Below are 27,775 nucleotides of genomic sequence, written 5' to 3'. Positions count from 1 at the left end.
GGGAAGTCAGGCCTGATTCCCTCTGATAGGAGACCCAAGACTCAGAAGGGGCCAGTTTACAGACGCCATCTCCCGGACAAATACAAAGAATCCATATCCTACCATCCTGGTAGGGAATTTAGAAGGGACTGGAAGAACACAAAACCTTCTTTTCTGAGGATACAGAAATTCAAGACTACCCTGGCAAGGGAACAGCAGAAGTCATTTTGAAATTTTGCCTGCCCATCTGGCTCAGGGGGGCGCCGGGCTAAAAAACTTCATCAAAATCTGGTCAAACCATATAAAGGATTTATGGACATTATCCACAATCAAATTCAGACACAAGTGGAAATTCAAAAACAGACTCCCAGGTAATCATTTCCAGGCAACCAGATAACCATCCTCAATATCCAAAAGAATTCTGCTAATAAAGTACATAGCAGAATAGAAACAGAAGGGGGCAATCCTGGAGGTCCCATCATGCCAAAAGGGGGGGAGGATTCTACTCCTCCTTGTTTCTGGTGAAAAAGAAGACAGGGGACTTGCGACCTGTATTAGACGTCAAAAGGCTCAACAAAGGCATCAAAGTGGAGGCTTTCAAAATGGAAAGCCTCCAGTCCATACTTCTGGCAATAAATCTGGGTGACTGGATGCTTTCAAAAGATTTATCGGAAGCTTATCTTCATATACCAATTCATCCGGCCTTTCAAAAGTTTCTTCGGTTTGCCATAAACCAACGTCATTTCCAATTCCGGTGCCTCCCATTTGGCATCTCCTCGGCACCCAGGACATTTACGAAAGTTCTGTTACCATTAGTGGCATTCCTCAGAGAAAAGGGATTACGAATCCACTATTACCTGGACGATATCCTGCTTTTAGCAAAAGATCAAGAGACGCTGATCCATCACCGGGAAATCCTCCTTACAACTCTCCAGAAGTTTGGATGGATAATCAACCGGAAGAAGAGCAGTCTGCAACCCACCCAAAATATGATATTTTTAGGAGCAGATCTAAACACCAAATCAAACAGGGTACAGCTCCCACAAGAGAAGGCCCAGCCTTTAATACAGAAAATGCAGAAGCTATTATCAACGAATCACTTGCCAGTCAGAGCCTGTCTGAGTATACTGGGGTCCATGTCCGCAATGATACCAATGATGCAATGGTCTCAATGGCACATGAGAGCCCTGCAGAACTAATTTCCCAAGCAGTGGGATGGAGTATCGATGCGTCAGACCATTCTCATCTCCAGATCAGTGAAGCAATTGATATGGTGGTGGACGCTCCCAAGTAATCTCAGGAAATACAGACCAATAGTCCCTCCGGACCCAGAAGTAGTAATTTTGCATGCCTGCCAGAATGGTTGAGGAGCCCACTTTCAAGATCAGGCAGCCCAGGGCCAAAGGCATTTCCAGACACAAGGTTTGGTCTCAAACATACTGGAACTCAGGGCAGCCTTTCATGCTTTAAGAGCATTCGCACCACTCCTGAGGGGAAAAAATGTGCTTATTTGAATGGACAAGAGTGGCAGTGTCCTATATTCAGAAACAAGGAGGTACTAGGAGTGCCACCCTGATGGAGGAAGTCCGGCCCATCTTGTAATGGGCCCAGATACACTTAACAAGTTTAAAGGCAGTATATGTCCCAGCGGCACAGAACATGTTAGCCGACTACCTGAGTTGAGAGACACTATCCAACAACAAGTGGTCGCTGAACCCTCAGGCCTTCTCTCTCCTTACAGAAGCCTGGGGAAAGCTGGAAATAGACTTAGCAGCCACACCGATGAATACCAAGTGCCACAGATTCCTGTTGAGAGGTTCCATCAGCGGAGGGAGTGCACTGTCTGATTCACCCATGGGATTTCAAGTTGGGGTATATATTCCCTCCAACTCCGTTAATTGCGAGGTTCCTATCCAGGCTTCAGAGATCCTCAGTGACAGTAATCGCTGTAACTCCACTGTGTCCGAGAAGGCCATGGTTCATGACCCTCTTACAGCTCAGCCTTCAACCTCCAATTCCTCTTCCAATAATCATACCCAAAGTAGCTCACTGACGATCAGGGTGAACCACATCCACTGGATGTCAAGACAACCATCATTAACTACTTAACAGCTACCACCTCTTTTAGAAGGACGGATTCTCTTATTGTCATTCCCCATGGAACCAGACATGGGCAAGCAGCCTCCTCACACACTATTGCATCCTGGTTAGTCAGAACCATTAAAAAGGCATATTTCACCCAGCATCTGATGGTTCCTGAACACATCAGGGCTCATTCGACTAGGGCAGTGGCTACCCCCTGGGCAGCATATTGCAGAGTCTCACCAGAGAAAATATATAGGGCAGCGACATGGTCCTCCAGACATACCTTTATTTTCCACTACAGAGTGGATTCTGCTCACTTGTCCATGACAGACTTTGGTAGATCCGTTGTTAGACCCAATTCTTCCGCATTATAAGGCATAAATATTATTTTACTTGCACCCACCTGACTGGCGAGTTATTTCCCAGTGCGTACTGCCATGAATGCGTCAGGAAAATGGAAAATTGTATACTTACCTTCCCGTAATTTTCCTTTCCTGACACATCTTCATGGCAGCACACAGTTGCCCACCCCATTTTTTTATTGATATATACAGAGAATGCAGCGGGGGGTCTCTTCCCTTCAAATTTATAGTTAAACCAATCCTGTCAGGTTGTGGGGGCGGAGTCACAACCCAGTGTGTGCTGCCATGAAGATGCGTCAGGAAAGGAAAATTACGGAAAGGTGAGTATACAATTTTCCGTTTTTTTCACTGCAGGACCGAAGACCTTGTTGATCTACTCAATGGACAAGATACGAGTGACCCAAGCCTTGCTGTTGGACCTCCACATAACGTTTAACTGGCTCTTCTGCACCTTGTATTTCTTGAAGGCTTGTGGATTATCAAATGATACATGAGCAGGGGCTTGATTTTGAAATCCCTGCTTGCATTAGCACAAAACAAGAGGGTGAGACTGTCTTTCATGGGCTTGTGACCGGGCATTGCATTCTCTTCTACTTTTTTTTGTTTAGGAAAGGGAATTATGAAAGCTCATGTTGAGATTTTTTTTGATCTGTGTGCCTTTGTGGAGATTTCTCTTCACATCTTGTCACATATTTGGATAGATACATTTTTATTTCCTTGGTTTTTATTGGAAACAAATAGTAAGCAATCTGAAAAAATTCATTTTCTAGTAATTTTTCACAATGCAACAATTACATAATTTGCGCAACCCTTATGATTACCAAAAAATCGAATCAACAAAATCTGATGATCAAAATTATAACACATTAGTGCAACATTTATGTAACATTTATGTAATACAGTGGAATGTTAAAGCTCAAAGTAAACATTCATTTTCATTTAGCTTTGTTCCCTTTTTAACACTACATTGTGATGGGGAAAAAATGGTTTGCACAAATTGTATCTGGATCTGATCATTTGAGGGTTATAGTAGGGATGGAGCTAGATGCACACGTCCCCCACAAACCAGTGGGCATCTCAACATGCTAACATCACCCAAAATGGAAATGTCAGCTTTGGCTGTATTTATTCTTGATATTAGCACTGAATGTAGTCTTTTATTTTTATTTTTCACTATTACTAACTTCCCTTAAAGGGATTAAAAAACGCTGAGTAATTTCTTGGTTGTTCTTGTTGACTTACAAATACACTCCAAAAATGTTTGACCATTTTTATTGTACAGCCTAGTAATCAATTAGAATAACTTGATATTTATTCCAACACTAGTGTACATCCATAGGGTTCAGGCGGATATTAGAAATTATTATTAGATGTCACAGTCTAGTTATAGTGGTATTGCTGTGTTTTTAGATAACATCTCCCCTTTCAAGCACTCACTGTTATGTAAACGTGGATTTTTCCTTGTAGAATAGAACTCTCATATTGCCTTGTGAAAAGAATTTGCTCACAGTAATTATTTTCTAGAGTGACAGCTCTGTTATTTATCGCAGCTCTGTGAATAATTGAAAATAATTTAAATAACAACACTTTTAGACAACACTTTTAGACGGATTTTCTTGCTAAAGTTTTCTGTTAGAATCAAAGTGTTTAAAAAAAATAAGTTGAACACTAGATATTTAGAAAAATGTGCAACAGCAATATATCAGCAAAAGTAATTGTATGGAGATATAATAACTTAAACAAGCTTAAAAACTGGTTTGCTCAGTGACAATAGTGTTGCTCTTCATGAATAAAATTTGCAGAGAAATATTACATACATGGGCTGACAAGAGTTACTTTTAAGCACTAAAAGAAAAAAAAGCACAATTTATTCTGTTTCATCATACATTGTAACAGTATCTCTTTTACAAATATATGTAAACTTTTCCTTTGAAATAGTATTATTGCATAGTAGCAAAGTACTTTTTTTTTTTTTTGCAAATAGGCAGCGTTATTTTAGAAAGTCAGAAGTAATTGGTAAGGACTTTCATGTATCTCTTCTTATATCAGAGTAGAAACTTGTTATGAGATTGCCAACTGAATAATTTAGGATCTGTGTTCCTGTATTATTACCATGTACAGTATAGGTCCTGTTTTGGGTTTTGGGCACGTCATAGGATATATTTCTAACAATATACTCCTATTAATTTCCAGATGAAACAAAGTTATGAACTGTTAAACATGATAAGTGAAAAAATTTCTTACTAAAGCCAGCCATATATGGATCTAAATTCAGCTAGTTTTGTAGGAACCAGCTGGATTTTGATCCATGTATGGGCAGGGACACGGTACAGAAGCCCATCTGCTGATCAACTTTTGTGACAGATCCGGGGCAAGGGGGGAACTGGAGGAGCACAGAGGGGGTGAAGGACACGGAGGGGGTGCACAGAGGGGGGCCGGAGGAGGACACAGAGAGGGACTAGAGGAGCACAGAGGAGGACCCAGGAGGAGCTGCAGGAGGACACAGGGGACAGTCGGGACAATCATTGCGGGCAGTTACAAGCACCGATCTCCCTGTATACCTTTTAATAAAGAAGCTGAAAGCCACAGGAGGGAGAGGAGGAGAAGTGGCTGTCAGCTGCTTTATTAAAAGTTATAGAGGAAGATCGGTGCTTGTAACTGCCCACACTGGTCACCTGTGAGGCCGCCCAGCCCCCTTGCTACACTGAGGATGCAGGTATCGGATCAAGTATCGCAGCATTTGCTCGTACTACTCGTGCAAATGCTTGGTATCAGCATCAAAACTGATACTAGTATCGGTATCGGTGCAACCCTAGTTATTAGCATCCTATGTTCAATTTTAAAATTTGCAATAAGGTGTGGATGATGTCATATTTAGTAAGGGGTAGGCAATGATTAGTGGATTCATTGTTGAGAATTTTGATGCCTGTATCTTTTTTTTATACTTTTATGTTGTTCATACAGTAGATCTGTTTTATTTAATATTGTTTACTGCTTTTTGAGGGGCCAAGAATAGACTTCAGGCTATATGTTAAGATAATAAAATTTTACTTTATTACAGACTTTATATTGTTATTTTACAAAAACCATTAAAATAAGACAATTTCATTAAAAGTGCCAAATTGCTATATTACAATTTATATTTCACAAGCATCCTAAAATGCAGGTTTTTCTAGTTTATCATGCCTCTCAACACCAATGACTACATAAGGGAGTACTGGCAAACTCCATCAGTGTATAGTAACAGTATAGGTGTGGAGTCAATGTGGAAGCATTGTATTCATTCAGAAAAAACAAAGCTTTCTCTGAATGGCTGAGCAGCACTCTGGAACACAGCATTATACCCTGTATGTAGCTGATAATACAGTTTATACAGCACTGGCAACAAGCACTACTGTTAGTGAGATAAATAAAGAGGAGGTTTATGCTGCATTCTCCTGTTGGTATGTTCAGTGGTCCCAGAGTGGAAAGATTTATTGCTGCTAGTCCACACACCACTGAGCTTTGTATAGAACATCTATAAACTGGGGGTGAGAGGCTGTGTGTGGCGAGGTGGAGGGTGTATTCTGGATAGATATTTGAGACTTTTTGAGTTTTTTTTACAAATGGTGTTTATAATTTTCACACAGACGGTTTTCCCGATAGGAATTGGTTCTCTTGGATATATCTAGAACATGTTCTATTTCTAGGTCCATCAAAATTTTTTACGTAAAAAGTCAGATGGGGCATACACATGATCGGAATATACGATGAAAAGCTCCCGCCTGACTTTTTCTGTTGGACATTCCACTCGTGTGTACACGGATTTAGGCTTTCAGGGTAGATGCAACTGCACAAATGACTGACTTTGCAGAAAAAGCCATTGTCCTATTGTGTATATATATATATATATATATATATACACAATATACCGCTTGGTCATCAAGAAATAATTATACCAGGATCATGGCTGCAGCAGGTACTGTCTTTTAGAGTCAGCCATTAACTTTTCAGTAAAAGTGATCCGAGTGGCTTTACAGCTGGCCAATCACTTTTACAGCACACGGTAGGCCCCCTCTTATCCTTCTACCACTAAACATCTGTGTTCTCTTGCTCTTCCTCTTGGCCAGGGAGCCCAGGACTGTTGTAAGTGGTCAGGTTGTTTACCCACAAAGTAGACGGAGAAACATCCATTCCCCCATCTCCTCTGTGATGAAGGAAGCCAGAAGCGATGAGACTCTAGTCACTTCTGAATTCAGTGCTGTCATTCCCCGGGTGGCACAGCCAGAGAAGCATCTGATCAAATACTATATTTTCTCCCCCACTTGCCCCTTCCCCTGACTTCTCTGTCAAGATCAATGGCACAACTATCAGTCTGTCCCCACATGCCAGGGTGCTAGGGATAACGCTAGACTCTGAACTGTCCTTTCAGGCCCCCACCCAATCCCTGTCCAAATCATGCCACCTTGGCCTCTGCAACATCTCTAGAATATGTCCCTTTTTAACCAATGACACCACCAAGCTTCTAATTCACTCCCTGGCCATCTGCCGCCTCAACTATTGCAACTCATGCCTCATTGGACTACCTTTACATACTACACTATCCCCCTTCAGTCTATAATTAATGCTGCTGCCAGACTCATCCACCTTACCAACCATTCAGTGTCCTCCACCTCTCTCTGTCAATCCCTGCACTGGCTTCCACTCACCCAACAAATAAAATTCAAAGTACTAACAATAATTTACAAAGCCGTCCACAACTCTGCCCCAGCTACATCACTAACCTAGTCCCAAAATACCAACCAAGCCACTCTCTTCAGTCCTCCCAAGACTTCCTGCCCTCCAGCTCCCTTGTCACCTCCTCCTATGCTCATCTACAGGATTTCTCTAGAGCTTCTCCCATCCTTTGGAACTCCCTACCCCAATCTGTCTGACTGTCCCCTAATCTATCTATCTTTAGATGATCCCTGAAATCCCCTCTCTTTAAAGAAGCTTAGCCTGCTTCTAATACACTCTTTTACTTTCTCCATCAGCTCATCCTCCACAGCTATTATCTTTTATATTAATTGACCTTCCTTCCTAGATTGTAAGCTCTAGTGAGCAGGGCACTCTAATTCCTCTTGTACCAAATTGTAATGCAACTGTAATATCTGCCTTAATTTTGTTAAGCATTGCACAAAATGTTGGCGCTATATAAAAACTGTATTATAATAATAATAATAATAATAATAATAATAAGGGCAGACGAGATATCAGGGGTGTAATAGACTTCCTGATGTCTCAAAAAGGAGTATCTGTCACTGCCCAAGCAGTGGGCTTGTTCATACCTTGTGATAAGAATAAAGCTAAATGAAATCCCAATTCCTCTGTGTTCATGTACAAATGCAAACACACACATAGGTCTAAGGCACATAAGTAAACTATGATTGCACTACACATTTGAGGTATCACTTCAAACCTTGGAGTGTGTGCAATAATTCTAGTGCTATAGGCCATGCTTAGCTCTAAACTGATAATCTATAAATACTTTTAAAGCACTAGATATGAACAACTTTAGGTACTGTAATTTGTCACTATTTTACAGATATGCACAATTTTAAGTCCTGGCATGTTTATTATCTATTCACTCCATGCAACATTGTATATTTGTGTGCCCTACAATTTAAGTGTAATATAAGTGTAAAAAAAATAAGTATAAAGAAAAAAAGAATTCATGTGAAAAATGTCTTGTATGACATGAAAAACCTCAACAGCCACCTTTTTTTTTTCTCCAGGGCCCCTGCGCCTTTCAGACAATATATAATGTTTGAGGATTCTAAGTAATGTTCTTGCAAAATATGCAGATTTTAACATGTATGTGAAACATTTAAAACATTTCCCTGGTAGGCAAGTAGATAAAGTGGTTCAATTCAATGCATTAAGTTAAACAACCTTCTGGGTGCAGCTCCCCCCCCAGCACCCCCTTACATTTACTAGAGCCCCATCTTGATCCAGCAATGTGTATGAGAGCATCTGTCAATCAGAGCCAGTAAACCAATGAGGAGAGAATGGGTGTGGGGCTGAGCCACACTCTGTGTGAATTGACAATGTTCATTTACAGGAACACAGCAAGGGAGCAAGCCTGCTCAAGTGCCGCTGTGGCAAGAGGCTTGCTATGGGGGGGGGGGGGGGGGTACTTGGCAGAGGGTAAGGAGCCAGAATTGTCAGCGGGAGACCCAAAGAGAGTATTGGGGCTGCTCTGTACAAAACCATTGCACAGAGCAGGTAAGTATAACATGCTTTTTATTTGGTTTTCAGGTTTTCTATTTATTGAGTCCTATACATTTAATCATGACATATGTCTGTACATATTGTGAACAACTAATTCAATATTTCTTTACATATTACATTTACATGTTATGACGTAAAGTACCTCCTTCTCCTGAGAAAGCAGTGAAACATGTTGACAACACAGGCATGGCCTTTGCATATAATAATTGAAGTGGACTTCTAGCATATATAAAATTGTTACACTAATACTATACATGGGTGAAGTTTGCAGGCTCTGCCTTATCTGGTCATTGGTGGTTGAGAGGCAAGATAAACTATGTTTGTGAAATATAAATTGCGATATGGCAAAAATTATGAAATTTTCTTCTTTTAATGCTTTTTGTAAAATAGCTATTTGAAGTCCGTAATACATTTTATTATTTTACCATTTGTCTAAAGATTATACTTGGCACCTCAAAAGTCCCACCCCAATTAAGAGATTTAGCAAAGAATATGTTTTTCATGGTGATGAGGTGCTAATGTTCATTTATTGCACCACAAGGCTCGATAATGTTTACTGCTATCAAATTTCATGCAAGATTCAGAGTTAAGCTGTCACTAGGGATGAGCCGAACACCCCCTGGTTCGGTTTGCACCAGAACTTTTGAACAGACCGAAAATTTGTGCAAACTTTAGAACCCCATTGAAGTCTATGGGACTCGAACGTTCAAAATAAAAAAGTGCTAATTTTAATGGCTAGTATGCAAGATATTGTCCTAAAAGAGAGTTTGGGGACCCAACTCCTTACCCAGGGGACATAGGTCAATGCCATTTAAAAAAAAAAAAAAATGCTGTTTTTTCAGGAACACTGATTTTAATGACGATTAAAGAGAAAAAAAGTGAAATATTCCTTTAAATATCATGCCTGGGGGGTGTCTATAGTATGCCTGTGAAGTGGCATGTTTTTCCTGTGTTTAGAACAGTCCTGCACAAAATGACATTTAACGGAAAAAGGGTCATTTAAAACTCCTTGCGGTTTTATCGTCATGTCTGGTTCCGGAAATACGGATGAAAATCATTGAGAAAAAAATGGCATGGGTAGCCCCCCCTGCCCATTACCAGCCCCTTTGGGTCTTGTACAGATATTAAGGGGAACCTCTACCTAAATTAAAAAAAGGAAAGGCGTGGGGCCCCCAGGCCCTATATACTCAGAACAGCAGTATACAGGCGGTGCAAACAAGACAGGGACTGTATAGGTTTGTTGTGTTAAGTAGGATCTGTTTGTAATTTTGATCTGGTACATTTTTAAAGTGTAGCTCCAGTCAAAAAAATCTATTTTTAAGCTTTTTGGAAAACATAGGGAAGGGTTATTATCCCTGTATAATTTTTTTGGCCATCCGTCTTTTTTCATCTCACTTACTGTTGTCTCCTTCCATTTGCAAGTAGGAGACGTTTGTAAGCTGGATGTTTGAAAGTAGGGGCCTGCACTATATACTGCCACAACACTGTAAGCCCTCAAAGTGACTCTTGATGGGTGCTGGAGCGCCCTGCTGTGAACGATTATATATCAAGAATTGTAATTACATGCCATTGTTGAACAGTGGTAGAAAAATTGGGCCTTTGGTGGTTGTGGTGGTGGTGCTGATGCCACAACAGTATAAGTCCTCACAGTTACTCTCGGTGGACGCAAGAACAGGCCCTGCTGTGAAATATTATATCAAGAAATGTAATTACATTCCCCTGTTAAACAGGGGCTGAAAAATTGGGCCTTAGGCACTGCTTGCTTATGCCACGACACTGCAACCTCTCCCGGATACTCTAGTTGGAGTGCAGGAATGAGCCCTTCTGCAAAGCATTGCATCAAAAATTGTAATTACATGCCCCTGTTAAACAGGGGCTGAAAAATTGGGCCTTAGGTGCTGGTGCCATGACACTGCAATCTCTCCCAGAGTTATAGGGAAAGTTGATGTTGCGCTATTCTTATTCTATTATAAGAGAGGGGCTATTACACCTTCTCCTCTAGCATATTAAATGACTCTAGAGAAATATAGAGGGCAAATACAATATTTGGTGTGCAATGTGCTCTTAGTGGTTCTAAATGACCTAAGATTAATTGCAATTATCATAAAGTGCCAAAATAAAGAGGATATAAAGTACACTATATGAAGCTATAAACACAACTGCAAAGGTCCTAACATCCAGTATGTTCTGTATATATGAACTCCCGGGGATATATTAGTATTAAACATTGTCACATTAAAATCCAATATTAAGAAAAAAGGCAAAAAAAAAAAAAAAACAATAAGTAAACACACTACAGAGACAGCTTATGCATATGCCACTCATAGTGATAAATTATGTGTGTTTTAGATCTGTATTGAAATAATGCCAGTTCCCCGTGAAAAAAAGTGCTGAGTGCTCATAAAGTGCAGTTGATTCAATGCGCTAAACAAAAAGACCAGGAACCACCTGCTTAGGATAATATAATACCTGGTATAACCTAATATTGTAAACAATAGTGATATGAAACAGTATTGCATATAATAAAATATAAATAAAGTGCCGAAATTGAATATAAAGTGCACAGTGACAAACTGTGAACACCCTACAGAGGTGTTAGCACACAATGGTATTAAATGTGTAAGCTAATATTGTAAACAATAGTGATATATAATAATCTTAAGTATATAGATAAAGTGCCAAAAATATAAAGTGCACCGTGACAAACTGTAAACACCCTGCAGAGGTGTAAGCACGTATGATATAAAATGATCAAAAGCAATGTATGAATATAAAATCTTGAGTATCAAACTTCAAAATGAAGTTCCATAAAGTGCAGAGAAAATTATATATATCAGATGTTTAACAGGAAAAATAAATTTCAGTAAATAGACTCCGAAAACGGATTGTGCATATAAGACATCAGTGGTAAGTGAACAGTCCAATGCACTGACCAAAAAATTAAAAAAATGGATCCAAGACCGATTCATCTTTATGAAGGTCAGTCGATCAAATGAGTCGGTGGACAGGCGTACCCTGTGATTGGTTACAAAGCCTCCAGCAGCACTGAAGGTGCATTCCGAAAGAACGCTGGATGCAGGACAGGCCAGTAGCTAAATTGCATGCTGTGCAAGCTCTGGCCAGTGATCCATCCTCAAAAACCAGTAAGCCAGAGGATTTTCGGTGGGAAAGGTGTCCAAGTCTGACCTTGCCTCTAGGTATTCCTGCACCATGTATATCAGACGCTGGCGATAGTTGCTAGAACCGATCATACCTTGGGGCTGCGGACTAAAAAATTGTCTGAACGCATCGGTCAGATGGCCACCTTCTCCACCACTCCTTTTGGGACTGACTGAAGCCTCAGCAACACGTTGTCCAGGACCAGGAGTTTGTAACCTCCCAGTCTCTGGGAACGCATGCACCGACCTTTCTGCAAGGCCTCCTGGAGATGTCTCATCCTCTGCTCCCTCTGCAACGGCAAGATAAGGTCCGCAACCTTACCTTTGTACCGTGGATCAAGAAGAGTGACCAGCCAATAATGGTCCCTCTCCTTGATCCGAAGAATACGAGGATCCTTCTACATGCTTTGCAGGATCAGGGAGGCCATGCAGCATAGGTTAGCTGAGGCATTCGGTCCGTAGTCCTCTGGGTCACTAAGGACAACATGATCCGCACACACCTCCTCTCAGTCCACGTACAAGTCCACGGGTTTCTTGGGACTGTAAATCATCCCTAAAAGACTGCTGCTGCTGATGCTGAGGGCCAGGCTCCACCTCCATGCTGACATAAGCCTCCTCCTCCTCGTCCTCTTTCTGTGTGATGGGTGGGACAGCAGGAACACTGTCTGGATAAAGGGGGCCTTGAGAGGCAAGGAAGTCCTCCTCTTCCTGCCTCTGTTCTGCCTCAACTGCCCTGTCCATTATTCCATGCAGCGTATGCTCCAACAGGTGGACAAGAGGTACAGTGTCACTGATACATGCACTGTCACTGTTCACCATCCTTGCGGCCTCCTCAAAAGGTGACAGGACAGTGCATGCATCCCTGATCATGCCCCACTGGCGTGGTGGAAAAAAAAACTAGCTCCCCTGACCCGGTCCTGGTGCCGTAGTCACACAGGTACTCATTGATGGCCCTCTGCTGCGTGTGGAGCCGCTGCAGAATGGCCTATGTTGAGTTCCACCTGGTGGGCATGTCACATATAAGGCGGTTCTTGGGCAGGTTCAACTCCTTTTGGAGCTCAGCCAACCGAGCACTGGCATTAAATGATCAGCGGAAATGCACACAGACTTTCCTGGCCTGCCTCAGGACATCCTGTATGCCCGGGTACCTGCCCAAGAACCGCTGCACCGCCAGGTTAAGGACGTGAGCTACACAGGGAACATGGGTCAGTCGTCCCTGTCAGAGGGCGGAGAGGAGGTACGCTTGCCAATGAGCTGCATGGCAGGTCAACATATGTCTTATTTTATGATAGTATAAGTGATTTTATTTATAGTTATTGTTATAGTCTCAATTATTGATAGTTTTTAACAAGTTATTAAACCGGGCATTTACTTTTCTTTCCAGGTAAGACTTTATGCACGACCTGATGCAGTGAGAAGGGGATCTGGAGACTATGCCCTCAATATCACAAAAAGACTTTTGGAATTTTATGAAGATTACTTCAAGGTTCCATACTCATTGCCAAAATTGGGTAAGGGTTAAAAAAAAGTACCATCTCTTAACCTGACTTATACTTGTCCTCTATATAATGCTATAAATGCAATTGCAATTTCATTTAATGTGGTTTTAAAAGGATTTTTATTTAAAGTGGCTTTAATTACATGTTATAACATTTAATAAAGGATTGCCATATGCATTTTGACATAATTGCTTTGTGTAAGTGGTAACTTCAGTTAGGTTTTTTTTATTTTTTTTTATGGTGGTATTTGTAGTCAGTTTATTGCTCTTGAAGGAAGCTAATTGTAAGAAACGCTGTAATTATTTGAGGATATAAACAATTATTTGAGGATATTGGAGGGTGCCAAATTGTGGCTGGAGCACAGGGAACAGTCATTTTTTATTTTTTTCCCTGTTGAAACCCTCATCCTCTTTGGAAAATGTGGAACATACCCTTGATGACCTACTACATTCCAATGTAACCAAATGTATTTAGGAAAATACAACAAAAATTGATACACTAAATACTGTAGGTAATGCAGTAGTAATTGGTTGAAAATATTCCAAAGGGTAGCTAAACTCAAAACAAAAATATATACATTGAAGCTTGCCAGTCCTTAGATATGGTAGATGCATTTGTTTCCTTTTCTCAGGCATTTTGCTTTAATTTTAACTGATTCTGCCAGTAACACTTCCTAGAGATAATTATCACTCACTGCACATCATCCATTGAGAAGCAGCACATGAAGTGTTAGTGCTACAGAGCATCTCCCTTTAAACTCTTCTTAATTGGATCAGGGAAGATATCGTGTAGTTAATAGAATATAGCTGAGAAAGCCGACAACCTTGAAATATCCGTTTAATGCACAGGAACAATGGAATTCTTCAAGTCAACTTGTATAAATACGTTTCCTGAATTTCCAGGAACAGTATTTAGCCTTCAAAAAAAGATTTCAGAAAAAAAAAGTGTCTGCGATGTCCATTCATTTTCAATCGCATCGACTGGCAGATCAGAAAAATCAAAAGCACCTGGTATGGGTTAGGAGGGGGGCGCTTGCTTGCAGCCCCCCCCCCCCCCCATCCTGGCCTGCCAGACTTTTTGCTCGGATAAGGGTCTGGTGTGGATTTTGGGGAACTTTATTTTATTTAACATTTTGGCATGGAGTTCTCCTTAAAAATCTATACCAGACCCAAAGGGCCTGGTATGGATTTTGGGGGACCCCATGCCATTTTTTTCTTTTTTAATTCTGTCATAGGGTTCCCCTTAACCACTTCAATGCACTGTATTATAAACCGTATGCTGACTGCACTGTATGTGTGTGTGTGTATATATATATATATATATTACATTGGCTGCACTGTATATATAGTCAACACTGTATGTGTGTGGTGTATATATATATATATATATATATATATATATATATATATACTAAACTGCCTGCACACCACTAACTAACCTGCCTAATCTAGCTCAAATTCTCTCAGTCTCCTCCATGTATCACATTATCCACCCAAAAAATATAAAAATCATTAATGTACATGAAAAAAATAAAATACAATTCGGAGCTTTTTTTACTCACCTCTTTAATGCTTGTTGCTAGGGTGTCCCTCGTAATCTGCCTCCTGCAGCGCCTGCGCTCTTGACGTCGCTTACCTCAGTGCAAGAAGGGAGATCAGCTCTCCCCCCTCCCTCTAGACAATCATCTGGGACACGAGACAGGTCCCAGATGATTGCACAGCCAGTCATGTCGCGCAGCATGGCTCATGCATGCACAGTGGGTGCCCGGCTGTGAAGCCACAGCCAGACACCCACAGTTAAAATGCTCTTGCTGCCGAGTGGAGGGGGAGATGAGCGGGGCTTTGATCCCTCACATGACTGGACCCTGGGACAGGTAAGTGTTCAATTATTAAAAGTCAGCAGCTGCAGTATTTGTAGCTGCTGACTTTTAATTTTTTTGTGGGAACTCTGATCTAAGGCCACCATGTAATCAGCCTTATATAGTGTGGGGCATGGACTTAGCCCCCCCCCCCCCCCATATCGCGCTGTGATTGGCCAAAGCATGCAGGTCAGGTGCATGCTTTGGCCAATAAGCAGCCGACAATGCACTGCGATCTTGCAGTGCATCATGGGGCACTCTGTGATGCTTGAATTTGCCACAAATGTTCCACATGTTCGGTTTGTTTGTGAACAAACAAACACCTGATGTTTCGACTCAAAATCATGTTCGATTCGAACATCGGCACCATCCCTACTTGTACTGTATTCATGTGGATTTGATACATTTTTACTATACTAAATATGTAAGGTATTGGAGGACAGGTTTAAATTGTACATAAAGGTAATATAAGTTCACCATAGATGTCAATATTTTCCTAGCTGACTGTTTTCAGATCATTCTTATGTTAAAAACAACTATATGTGGTATTCAACTTGAAATACAATATATTTTAAAGATCATTCCAAACCTATTAGCTGCGCTGGAAACATATTTTTTCCATAAATTGCCACACAAAAATTATATGCACATAAAAAAAGTTTTGAACAATCCGTGAAATGACACAGTCCCCAAAAACAATTAATAAATTAGACAATAGCTATATAAGTAAATTCAATTAGACGGCCGGCTTGTTGATTTTAACAGAGCGCTTATGAGAAAGAATACGTTTGTAAGTGCAATTCTTTATTTCATTTTAATAAATATTGTGTGTACGAATTACACTATGGAGGCATTCTTGTTTTCCACATGGGGGAGGAATATTGCCTAGAAAACTCCGGTACCATCTGTGAACTTTCTGCGGGAGCCACTCTTTAGATTCTTAAAGTGAACCCCTGTCTGCGAAAGGATTACATGCTTGTGTAGATCTCCTTAAAAAGAGATCTTAAAATCTGGTAAGCGACAGTGTGAATAGAGGTGGAGGATCTCTTTCTTGGAGCGGGCCATCACTTTTCGGGTGTATATTTACTATGTGATGTCACGAGGAATAGACCATTAAGGATACAAACACATTCGTAGGACTTTTTCATATAGTTTATCTGACTGGATGTTTGGAAATTTACTTATATAGCTATTGTCTAATTTGTTAATTGTTTTTGGGGACTGTGTCATTTCACGGATTGTTCAAAACTTTTTATAATTTTTGTGTGGCAATTTATGTAAAAAATATTTTTTCAGCGCAGCTAATAGGTTTGGAATGGTATGCTAGTGGGGGTATCTCACATAATTTAGTTGCAGCAGTTAAATGAGTGGTTATTATATATTTTTAGGACAGCGCAGTAACACATTACTACAATATTTTAAAGATCACCTGAACTTAAAAAGTAAAGATTTTCTGGGAACACTTCTGCACGTGTGGTGGGATTGCCCCCTAATCCGACCATACTGGACAGAGATCCACCATCCTTCTATCTTACCGTTCTTCCCTTTCCATACCCCCTCTATCTTTTGACGAGCATACGACCTCACAGACATCACCCTATTCCAGTAATAGGCACATTAAGAGGGCTTTACGAGCTCAATCAAGATTTGAACTCCGGGAAATATGATTTCAATATAGAACACACTTTGCACTTTATGGAACAAGCCACCAAGAGCTGGATGTTGGACCTTGATAGAGAGTTTAGACTGAGTTACTAAAAAGGTTCAAATTCTTTGTATTAGAATGAGCTTGGGCTAAAGTACCTAAAGTTCAACTTTTTATTGTACAAACATATAAGATGTTACGATTTTAAAAGAATACACTATAATGATGCCTATATGTACATTGATAATTTTCAATAAACATACTTAGAAAATGTTAACTTTTTTTTTTGTCTCGAACTGTTAGTTGTACCTAAGCAATGTCGTGAAATTTCTACCATTTGCCTTGAAATCCTCCTACTAAAGTAGCAGTGCATTTCCTGTGCCCTGAGCCTTATAGCTGTATACTGTATATGTAGTGTGAAATCATCTAAGACCTCATGCCTCTGATTGCCGTGTCTATGATGCCTATTCTCACTAGATTTGAAGTGATATTTGGTAAAGCCACTACTGTGCTGCTTGCTGGATAGGAATATGTACCTGATTACCTGCAGAGGGTAATCACCTGGAAGTATCTCCTTGCTTCTGCTTCATTCCTTCACTAAATCTTTGCTTCATTCACCTCTCTATTTTTTTTATATTTCCCTATACAGTCATCAAAGGGAAACTTTCACATGAGCAAGCAAAATCTTGCCTCTACCAAGAGGGCAATGGATTTTTGTTGGGTGTGTAGGCAAGTGTCAAAAAATGCTCTAAATTAACCGCTTAAGGACCGCCTCATGCCGATGTACGTCGACAGAATGGCATGGCTGGGCACAAGCACATACAGGTACATTGTCCTTTAAGTGCCTAGCTGTGGGTCGCGAGTGTGCCGCCAGCGGCGCACTCGCAACCCGGTCCTGAGCTCCGTGACAGTGGCCGTGGGACCCGCAGTCCCAATCGCTGCTGGTGTCCCGCTATGGGGTCACAGAGCTGAAGAATGAGGAGAGGTAAGTGTAAGCAAACCTCCATTGATGCTTCCTACTGAGGCTGTCACTGATCATCTGTTACCTGTTATAGGGAAAGACAATCAGTGATGTCAGATGCCAAGCCACGCCCCCCTGCAGTTAAAAAAAACACACACACACACTTAACCCCTACACTGCCCCCTAGTGGTTAATGCCTTCACTGCCAGTGACATTTTTACAGTAATCAGTGCATTTTTAATTGCACTGATTGCTGTATTAATGCCAATGGTCCCAAAAATGTGTCAAAATTGTCCGACGTGTCCGCCATAATGTCACAGTCACAATAAAAATCGCTGATCGTCGCCATTACTAGTAAAAAAAAAATGTCATGAATCTATCCCCTATTTTGTAGACGCTATAACTTTTGCGCAAACCAATCAAACCAAACTCTTATTGCGATTTTTTTAGCCAAAAATATGTAAGAAATATGAAGTAAATATGAAGAATACATATCGGCCTTAACTGAGGAAAAAAAATGTTTTTTATATATTTTTGGGGGATATTTATTATAGCAAAAATAATACGTTTTTTTTTTTTCTAAATTGTCACTCTTTTCTTGTTTATAGCTCTAAAAATAAAAACCGCAGGGCTGATTAAATACCACCAAAAGAAAGCTCTGTTTGTGGGAAAAAAAGGACGTCAGTTTTTTTTTTCGGAGCCATGTCGCACGGCCATGCAATTGTCAGTTAAAGCGACGCAGTGCTGAATCGCAAAAAGGGGCTTGGTCCTTTAGCTGGAAAATGGTCCGGGGCTTAAGTGGTTAAGAATGTTTTCTGATATAGAAGTGTTAATAGTCTATTTTTATTGTTTACATTTTTAATTGAAGGTAAAAACAATAACTCTCAACAGGAAGCATCAGAAAGAAATCTTCCCCGTGGATAAGGGAAGGCAATAGTGGTATAGTAACTCAATGCTGAAGTATGGATGCAGCCCTTTGCATCAGAACATACAAAAAATAACAGCAAAGCACAAAAAGACATTGTAGTTCTACACAATGTGGATTCATTTGAGGGCACCTAGGAGTTTATTGATAAGTGAAATCCAGGAATTAATTTTATTCCTGTGAACAAAGGTTAGTTACCGAGGGCTCCAGATGGAGTTACCCTGAGGTTCACAAATAAACAGGTGTCTAAGAGTCCTCATAACGGATAGAGATTAAATTGCCTGATAAACATTGAAAGTGTTTATAGATCTTAACTTAGGAGGGTTGCAGTTAGAGGGGAATGTCAAGCCTCAGCATGATGGGCAGTTAAGTTGGTTGGAGCTGAGAGGTTTACATCCAGAAGAGAAGAGCTGACAGGTGGAGGGGAGAGAGAGGAGAAGAAAAGGGGGGAGTTGAGAAAGATGGGGAATGTAGCTCTGGAGGAGGAGGTGAAGGACAAGGACGGAGTTCCCCGGGAGAAGGGGGGAGGAGATTATGGTCTGGTCTCTATGGGTAAACAAAGTGATAAATAAAGCTATTCAAGGTATCAGTAAAGCGTTATCAAAGTCAGAAGGTAGGGAATGGTCAACCCAGGGTTTCCAAAGTCATTCAAACTTTTTAACCCTGTCTAGGAGAACTGCTTCTACTTTGGAGTGAATCATGGCTCTGGTAACTCTATTTTTTGTTTCCAAGACAGAGAGGTGGGGGGGTTTCCATGCTTTTGCAATGGTTTGCTTTGCAGCAGTCATTACCTGTAGGAGCATCTTGAATTATACATGGGTTACATCAGGAGATTTCTTATTGATTAGGGCTTTGGCTGGGTCTGGGACTATGGTGTTACCAATAAAGGTGAAAAGAATACAGAAAATGTTGGCCCAAAATGATTGAGCTAGCAGGCAACTTCACCAGTTACGGAAGTGTGTGCCGTTGTCCAGACAACCTCGGAAACATGCAGGAGACTAGGATGGAAGATATTTGGCAATCCGGGAAGGGACCAGGTACCAGCGTATCAATACTTTGTAATATGTTTCAGAGGCTACAACATTCTGTGAGGCCAATTTTGTGGCAGCTCACATGTTGGACCAGTCAGTAGCATCCAGTTGAAGGCCCAAATCGGATTCCTGTTTGTTTACTTTGTGTAGAGATGTGTGAAGTGATGGATCTAACAGCTGTAAGTAGAAAGAGATTAAGACCTGTGCATGGGGATCTTTCTTGCAAATATGTTCAATGTTATTCATGTCGGGAAAGGAGGGTGTCAAAACCCGCAACCTACCTGTACCACCTGCAGGGGTCCTTGCACTCGCAGCATGTCAGTCCTTGGCACTCTGGTTGGTGGCCTGTGTTCTGTGGCACCCCTTGTGTGAGTATAGTGAGGCCTCTAGAACATGTCTGATGGCAGCACCAAAGTGCTTCCTGTTATAGACAGCAATTGCATCACTTCCACCTCACCCTCTGAAGGTCACTTCCTGTTTAATCACTATAAAGCTGAGAGGTTCCAGAGAGAGTGGGCTCAGTTGTTCTAGAGCTACCCACAGCATGTACCTGTTCCTTGTGACATTGCTACCTGACCTTTGCTACGTTTATTGACTCTGATCCTTTGCTGCCTCCCAATACCCAATACCCAAACACGGACAGAGGGGTCTGTATGTAAGCATGAAGAAAAATTTTTTTTACATTGGAGGCAGCTAAAAATTTCAGAATCTGGGATTCCGTATGTTTCACAAAGGGTGGGGAATGTCTTAAAGGTGTCAGGGGTTGGAAATGTATGGGCCCAGATTAGGTTGGCTGCAGTTTATTGGCTAAAGGAGGAGGGGGTCGCCCATGCCGGATAAAAAGCAGGGCTTCTTAGATAGGATAGAAGTGTGTTATGGGGAGATTTGAATAACAATTTGGTTTTAAGGTTATCCCATATCTTCAAGGAATGGCAAGTGACCGGATTCCTAACTGTCTTGCGGTTGCTAGGGCGAAGCCACAGTAAGTTGGTGTTAATAGTAATCCAAATCAAATCAATATTTGGTGTGACCATCCTTTACCTTCAAAGCGGCATCAATTCTTCTAGGTACACTTGCACATGGTTTTTGAAGGAACTCGGCAGGTAGGTTGTTCCAAACATCATGGAGAACTAACCACAGATCTTCTGTGGATGTAGGAGAAGTATGGATTGGAACAAATGTAGTTGCTTATACCTGGGTCCATAGCTCCGGACGAGGCAATAAATTCAAATTGTCTATATAGAGTGGAGAGTCCATAAAACCCGCAAAGATGTCATCTCAGTGTAGGAGCAAGAAGCGGCTCAGGTGGAAGACAATGGAAGAGAACACAGGCACCTAATAAGTGTAGCTTTAAAGACTTTAATGAGGATAAAAAAAAAAGTTTTTCACAAAGTGATAAAATCATGGGCACATAATGAATGGCAGTGCACAAGTAGTCCTCTGCATCATCATGACTTGGTGAATGCACCTGCTTCTTCTTCAGACTGCCTAAAGAAGGATCTCATGCTCCACAAATGCGTCGTTGACCTCCATGCTTCAGATCTGCAGTGCGTTCCCACGAGATCCGTAAGCGTCAGAATCCACCAGACTGCATATTTTGTCTAGTTCCTACAGCCTGTTCCACTCAGATGTGCATTCTGCAGGTCATGAGGATGCAGAGGACTACTTGTGCAGTGGCAATCATTGTGATTTTATCACTTTTGTGAATAACACACTTTTTTAACCTCAAAGAGGAAGTAAACCCTGATGGGTTTACTTCCTCTTACATTCCCTGCAAAGCTAAAGCATAATGGACTACTATGCATCGCATAGTAGTCCATTATGTGTCACTTACCTGACACAGGAGCCAGCGAAGTCACCGCTGTCCCCTGTAGTCCTGCGCATCCATCTTCTCGGTGGGTCTCGCTGCTCAGCCGCTGTCATTCGGCGAAGCCGCAATGACGTCACTCCCGCGCATGCATACGGGAGCCGCCACTCGCGGCATAACGTCGTTGACCGCGGCACGCTCAGTGTGCCTGCGCATACACAGCGGTGCCTGTCTTTCGGAAAATATCTCCTAAACCGTGTAGGTTTAGGAGATATTTCTTGAACCTACAGGTAAGCCTTAATCTAGGCTTACCTGTAGGTCAAATTTGGTTGTAAGGGTTTACAACCACTTTAAAGTCTTCAAAGCTACACTTAGTAGGTGTTTTTGTTCTCGTCCAGTGTCTTCTGTGGATGTATCCTGCCTGAAATCCTTTTGTCTCTTCATGTAATCCCAGACAGACTCAATGATGTTGAGATCAGGGCTCTGTGGAGGCCAAACTATCATTTCCAGGATTTCTTGTTTTTTATGCTGAAGATTGTTTTTAATGACATGTATGTTTTGGTCGTTGTCCTACTGCAGAATAAATTTGAGGTCAATCACATTCCTCTCTGATGATATGGCATGATGGATAAGTATCTGCCTGTATTTCTCAGCACTGAGGACACTATTGATCCTGACCAACTCTCCAAATTAATTTGCAGATATGCATCCTTAAACTTGCAATGAACCTCCATCATTCTTAACTGTTGCCTGCAGACACGCTTATTCTACCACTCTACAGCACTCCAACAAACAAATTGCCTCCTGCTACAAGAACTTAGTTTTTATGATTCTGTGCATAGTTGAGTCGATTAGCCAAAAGAGGTCTTCGTGGAAGAATTGTGGCCAAAAAGCCATACCTCCGCTGTGGAAACAAGGCTAGACTTCTATGAACAGTAGATGGGTGTACCTGGTTACCACTGGTTTTCATCAGTTCTGCTGGCACTGCTGAATATTTTCCAATGTTGAAGGAAAGTAAGCATGATGTGTCTTTAATCTGTCGCATTATCTTTCCTTGGCTGATCACTGTGTCTATGGTCCTCAACGTTGCCCCTTTCTTTGTGTTTCTTCAAAAGAGCTAAAACAGCACAACTTGAAACACCAGTCTGCTTTGAAATATTTGCCTGGAATAGACCTTACTTATGCAGTATAACTACCTTGTGCCTTGCCATGGTATATGACCTATGACATGAAACTGTCTTCCACAACCTCACCTTAGTAGCAGAATCTGGCTGTTACCAGTTTTGAACCTCCTACACAGCTTTTTCTATTTCAGTTAATGACTGTGTTTCAACCTACATATAACATTGATGATCATTAGCACTTGCTTGGTATAATTGGTTAATCATAAACCTGACTCTAATGCTGCAAAATCCCTGACTTTTTGCAAGTGTAGGAACGAATGCTGGTTCGAAGCCAAAGGGCAGTCACAGCAAGTATTGATTTGATTAAGGATATTTCATCTGTTAGTTCGCTCACTGTGCATATTATATATTGATAAAAATAAAAATTTTCTTTACAGCTACCTAAACCTTTTGCACAGTAGTGTGTATATATATATTGTAGCTTAACAATCATTCGATCTGCTGGCTGCACTAGTCTTCTTTTTTGGCCTTTTCCCTTTATTTTCACTTGTTTGTTCCAGTAAGTCTCTTATTTTCCAAAATCCTTTAGCAGACCAAGCTGTCCAGCAAAGGTGGCAGTTAGAGGGCTGTGACAAACTATGTAACACTGCTAGAGCTACTTACAATGGTCAGCTTTTACTAATTTAACTAAAATCTTTATCCCAAAAGGAAACAAATATACACTTAGGGGTTGATTTACTAAAGGCAAATCCACTCTGCACTACAAGTGCACTCACTGTTGATCTGAGGGGAAGATCTGAAACGAGGGGGAGCTTTTGTAGAGGGAGGAGAGGGTGGTGAGGGAAAGGAGCATGACAGAGGGAGGGGAGAAACTGGAGGGAAGGATAGAGAAAGAGAGGGGGGAGAGAGGCAGAGAAAGAGAGAGAGGGGGGGGGGAGGTGGAGAGCGGAAGGGAAAGAGAGGGAGTGAGGGGAAGAGAGGTGGGAGGTGGAGAGAGGGAGTGAGGGGGAAGAGTGAGAGGGGGAGGTGAGAAAAAGGGGGGTGAGAGAGATCCATAGCCCTGTCTCTGTCAGCAGCCCCTCCTGTGCCCCATGTCCCAGTCTGTGACAGCATGAGGGGGGGGGTCAAAGAGCAGGGAGGAGCTGGAGAGTGCTGGGGGTAAAGGCTGGAGAGTGCTGGAAAAGGTGGAGAGCACAGGAGGAGAGGGATCTGGAGAACGCTGGGGGAAGAAAGAATTGGAGTGGAGAGCGGAGGGTGCTGGAAAGCACTGGGGGAGGAGCCAGGAAGCACAAGGAGGAGCTGGAGAGCAGGAGGGGTAGAGCCAGGGAACACAATAAGGGGCTTCTGGAGAGCAGGAGGGGCAGAGCCAGGGAGCACAAGGAGGGGCCGGAGAGCACAGGGATGCAGAAGAAGTTGGATAGGAGTGGTGGGGAGACTGCACATAGTAGAATTGATTTTTCCATATTCCTCCATGCAGCCGCTGAATGATCACTTCTCCTCCTCTCCCTCCTTCAGACATTCAGCGGCTGCGTGGAGGAATATGGGATAATCTATTTGACTATGTCCAGTCTCCTCACAGCTCCTCCTATTCAGGCACACAGGGAGGGTGCACGGGCACTCACATTCTTTCCGGTCGGCCAGGCAGCATTGAAGGCGGAGCTCCTTCCTTTTCACAGTCATGGAGCAGCTCAGCTGGATAGTTTCAGTGCCCCCCTGGCCCCGACTAACCTAATAGGAGGCAGGTGCGGAGAGGTCAGGTGAGTGGCGCAGGCTGAAGGAGCAGCTCTGCTGCGGGTTCCACATGAACATGCCACCAGCATGGCTTGTAGAGATGGCACCTGGAGATAGGTGCTGTCATCCAGCCAATGCCGCCACCTAGAGGCCTCTACTGTCCCGCTCCCCGAACCTGCTGCCACTGGACTGGGGTGCTCCGTGATGAGACCATGACATCAGTGATTGATCACAGGCAAATTATGCGGCCGTGAGCCCCCTGTGAGTGTGAGGCCCTAGGCGACCGCCTAATTAGAGAGCCGCCTCTGCCTTTGGACAGCAGAATTGTCAGTCTGGGGAGAGGGTAGTGTTAGACACTGCAGATTTAGATGGACTTGACTAAAAAATGAAAGCTGAACTCCAGTAATGCTTTATAAGCAGATACAGCAAACATTTTATTTTTCTCTTTTTACTTTTGAGATAAAGGTTTTGCATAAATAAATGAGATCTGACCATGGTACACACCCCTGTCAGTTTTAAATAGTTTGTCTCAACCCTCTAACTGCTACTTTATCTGGACAGTTTGATCTGTTTAGGGATTTTGGAAAATAACAGACTCGCTGGCTGGATAACCAGGTAAAAATAGAGGTAAAGGCCTAAAAAATAAAACTAATGCAGCCACATCATCATAGAATTGGTAAGCTGAAATTTAACCGCTTCAGCCCCAGAATATTTTACCCTCTTCCTGACCAGAGCACTTTGGTCCCGGTCGTGCAATGTTGCACCCAAACATAATGGACATCCTTTTTTTCCCACTAATAGAGCTTTCTTTTGTTGGTATTTGATCACCTCTGTGGTTTTTATTTTTTGTGCTATAAACAAAAAAAAGAGTGACGATTTTGAATAAAACACATTATTTTTTTTACTTTTTGCTATAATAAATATTCCCAAAAATATATTTAAAAAAAACATTTTTTTTTACGTCAGTTTAGGCCAATATGTATTCTTCTACATATTTTTGGTAAAAAAAAATTGCAAAAGGCGTATATTGATTCGTTTTCACAAAAGTTATAGCTTTTTACAAAATAGTGCATAGTTTAATGGCATTTTTATTATTATTTTTTTTTATTAGTAATGGTGGCGATCTGCAATTTTTATCAGGACTGAGACATTATGGCAGACACATTGAACACTTTTGACACATTTTTGGGACCATTGGCATTTATACAGCGATCAGTGCTATAAAAATGCACTGATTACTGTAAAAATGTCACTGGCAGGGAAGGAGTTGACACTAGGGGGCGATGAAGTGATTACGTGTGTCCTAGGGAGTGATTCTAACTGGGGGGGTGGGCTACTAGTCACATGACAGCGATCACTGCTCTCGATGAAAGAGAGCAGTGATCTCTGTTATGAATGAATCCAGAATGGGGAAGTGCCTTGTTTACATAGACACTTCCCTGTTCTGAGGCTCCATGACACGATCGCCGGGAGACTGGCAGACATCGAGGCCGCTGGTCCTGCGGGCACGGTCATGCTGTACACGACATGTGGGCCTACTATCCCTCTATTCTCTTAAAGGGGACGTACAGGTATGCCCATTTACCCACCGCTGCCATTGTGCTAATGTATATCGCCGTGCTGTGGTCGACAACTGCTTAATACATTTTTGTTTTGGGGTTTAATATGACTTCAAGGGATTGACAGATGCTGCAGCATTATGTGTACCATTTTCACTTTGCAGAATTCTTATATTGCAAATTGCATTAACAAGTCCTAATCTCCTAGTTAAAAAAAGTCATGCTATATAGACTCCAGATATAGATAATATGTAACCTTTAAAATTAGTAAGGAAAAAAATAACTTCTAATTTACAGTCTCCTTACAGAAAAAAAATAATAAAAGTCCTGTTTACTGTATCTTCAACGTGTATAGTGATGATTTTTTCTTTGAAACCAAGAAAAAACACTGCGCTATCCAAATGTGCAAAGTAAAGCTGCTACCACACTAACAATTGATATTTTAGAAAAAAGATACAAACATTAATTTAATACTGTATCATCAAGAGTGAATGTAAAAGAAATCCCGAACTATGTGTTGTCCCTAGAACAGTTATAAATAGGAAATATCACAATAGGGACACTAGGGACAATAGGGACACTTCTGCTGACCCTGGTAACAACCTGGAATTTCCTCACTAGGGAAAATCTCCCCAATGGGATACAAATGGCAAATACAAACTGCAAGTTGTTATAACCCTCCCTTACGCTATTTAAAAGTTTTTCCTTTAGTTCAACTTTAACTTACTCATGCAAAATACAGAAAAAAAAATGTGTTCCTGCCCTTTCCTCTGCAGTCTGCTGTCTCATCCACCAGCTATATCCCACAACCTCAATGTCTCTGTTCTTCTTATCTGAGAATATGGTCATGCTAATATTGTTTATTCCATGTTTCTTTAAGGAGCCATGAAAATGTAAAGTTTGTATAATGCTGAACTTGTAACAAATTCTGAATGCTACAAATGTTCTGTAAGCCCTTGTACACACGGTCAGACATTCCGACAACAAAATCTGTGTGTTGTATACACACGGTCGGACAAAGTTGTCGGAAAATCCGATAGTTCGTAACGTGATCACGTTATTTAGTTATGACGGGACTACGTTCAGGCTAGTAGCCAATAGCTTTGGTCTAAGAATTTGATCTGAGCATGCATGGCACTTTGTCCGATCAGAATTCTCTACAAACGATCGGACAAAGTCCGATCGGATCATGTTGTCGGAAAATTGTTATATCAAGCTTTCAAATTTTGTTGGTTGGACATTCCGACGGAAAAAATCAGATGAAGCCCACACACGGTTGGATTATCCGACAACACGGTTCGATCTGACATTTTCCGTCGGAATGTTCCGACCATGTGTACAAGGGCTAAGAGATCATAGAAAAACATGCTTTTCTAAAACAGTCATTGTGGCTTAGATGACCTGTCTATTATGTTTTATCTGCAGGGCTATGCTGGACACACACACACACACACACACACACACAGTCAGATCTGTGATGTGGCGCCAGTTAGAAGTGCAGGCTCCTCATGGCCATGTAAAAGTCTCTGCCTAGCCACTGTGCTTGTGACATAGACAGGCACAGTGGCCAGCAATGCCATACTCAGTGAGGCTAAGCCTGTTAACAGTCTCTATGTCATTGAAGAAGCTTGGCTTCCACACCTGTCTGTGCCCAGTATGGGGATTCTGCCTGCCCACTCCATTAGTGCCATCTAAGGCAGCTGCCTCCATTTGCCTCATTGGTGGTGTGGCGCTGTTTATCTGGCTTCCACAAACGACACAATGTGCATGAATGGTTGTATGTTCTTTTGTGTTTTTGTTGG

The 27,775-nt window shown here is 41.7% G+C and overlaps 1 protein-coding gene across 1 annotated transcript in view; it reads left to right on the top strand.

The window, feature by feature from the left end:
• Positions 1–27,775, top strand: part of TRHDE (thyrotropin releasing hormone degrading enzyme) — a 1,116,537-nt gene that overhangs the window by 308,516 nt on the left and 780,246 nt on the right. The window contains exon 3 of the mRNA XM_077468366.1: positions 13,218–13,344. Coding sequence (XP_077324492.1) covers positions 13,218–13,344 — 127 coding nt within the window. The remainder of the gene's footprint in view (positions 1–13,217; positions 13,345–27,775) is intronic.

This window comes from Lithobates pipiens, unplaced genomic scaffold (assembly GCF_037356315.1).
Source record: "Lithobates pipiens isolate NorthernLeopardFrog02 unplaced genomic scaffold, aLitPip1_a1.2 Scaffold_8, whole genome shotgun sequence".
Taxonomy (NCBI): Eukaryota; Metazoa; Chordata; class Amphibia; order Anura; family Ranidae; genus Lithobates; species Lithobates pipiens.
This window is presented reverse-complemented; position numbering and strand designations above follow the sequence as displayed.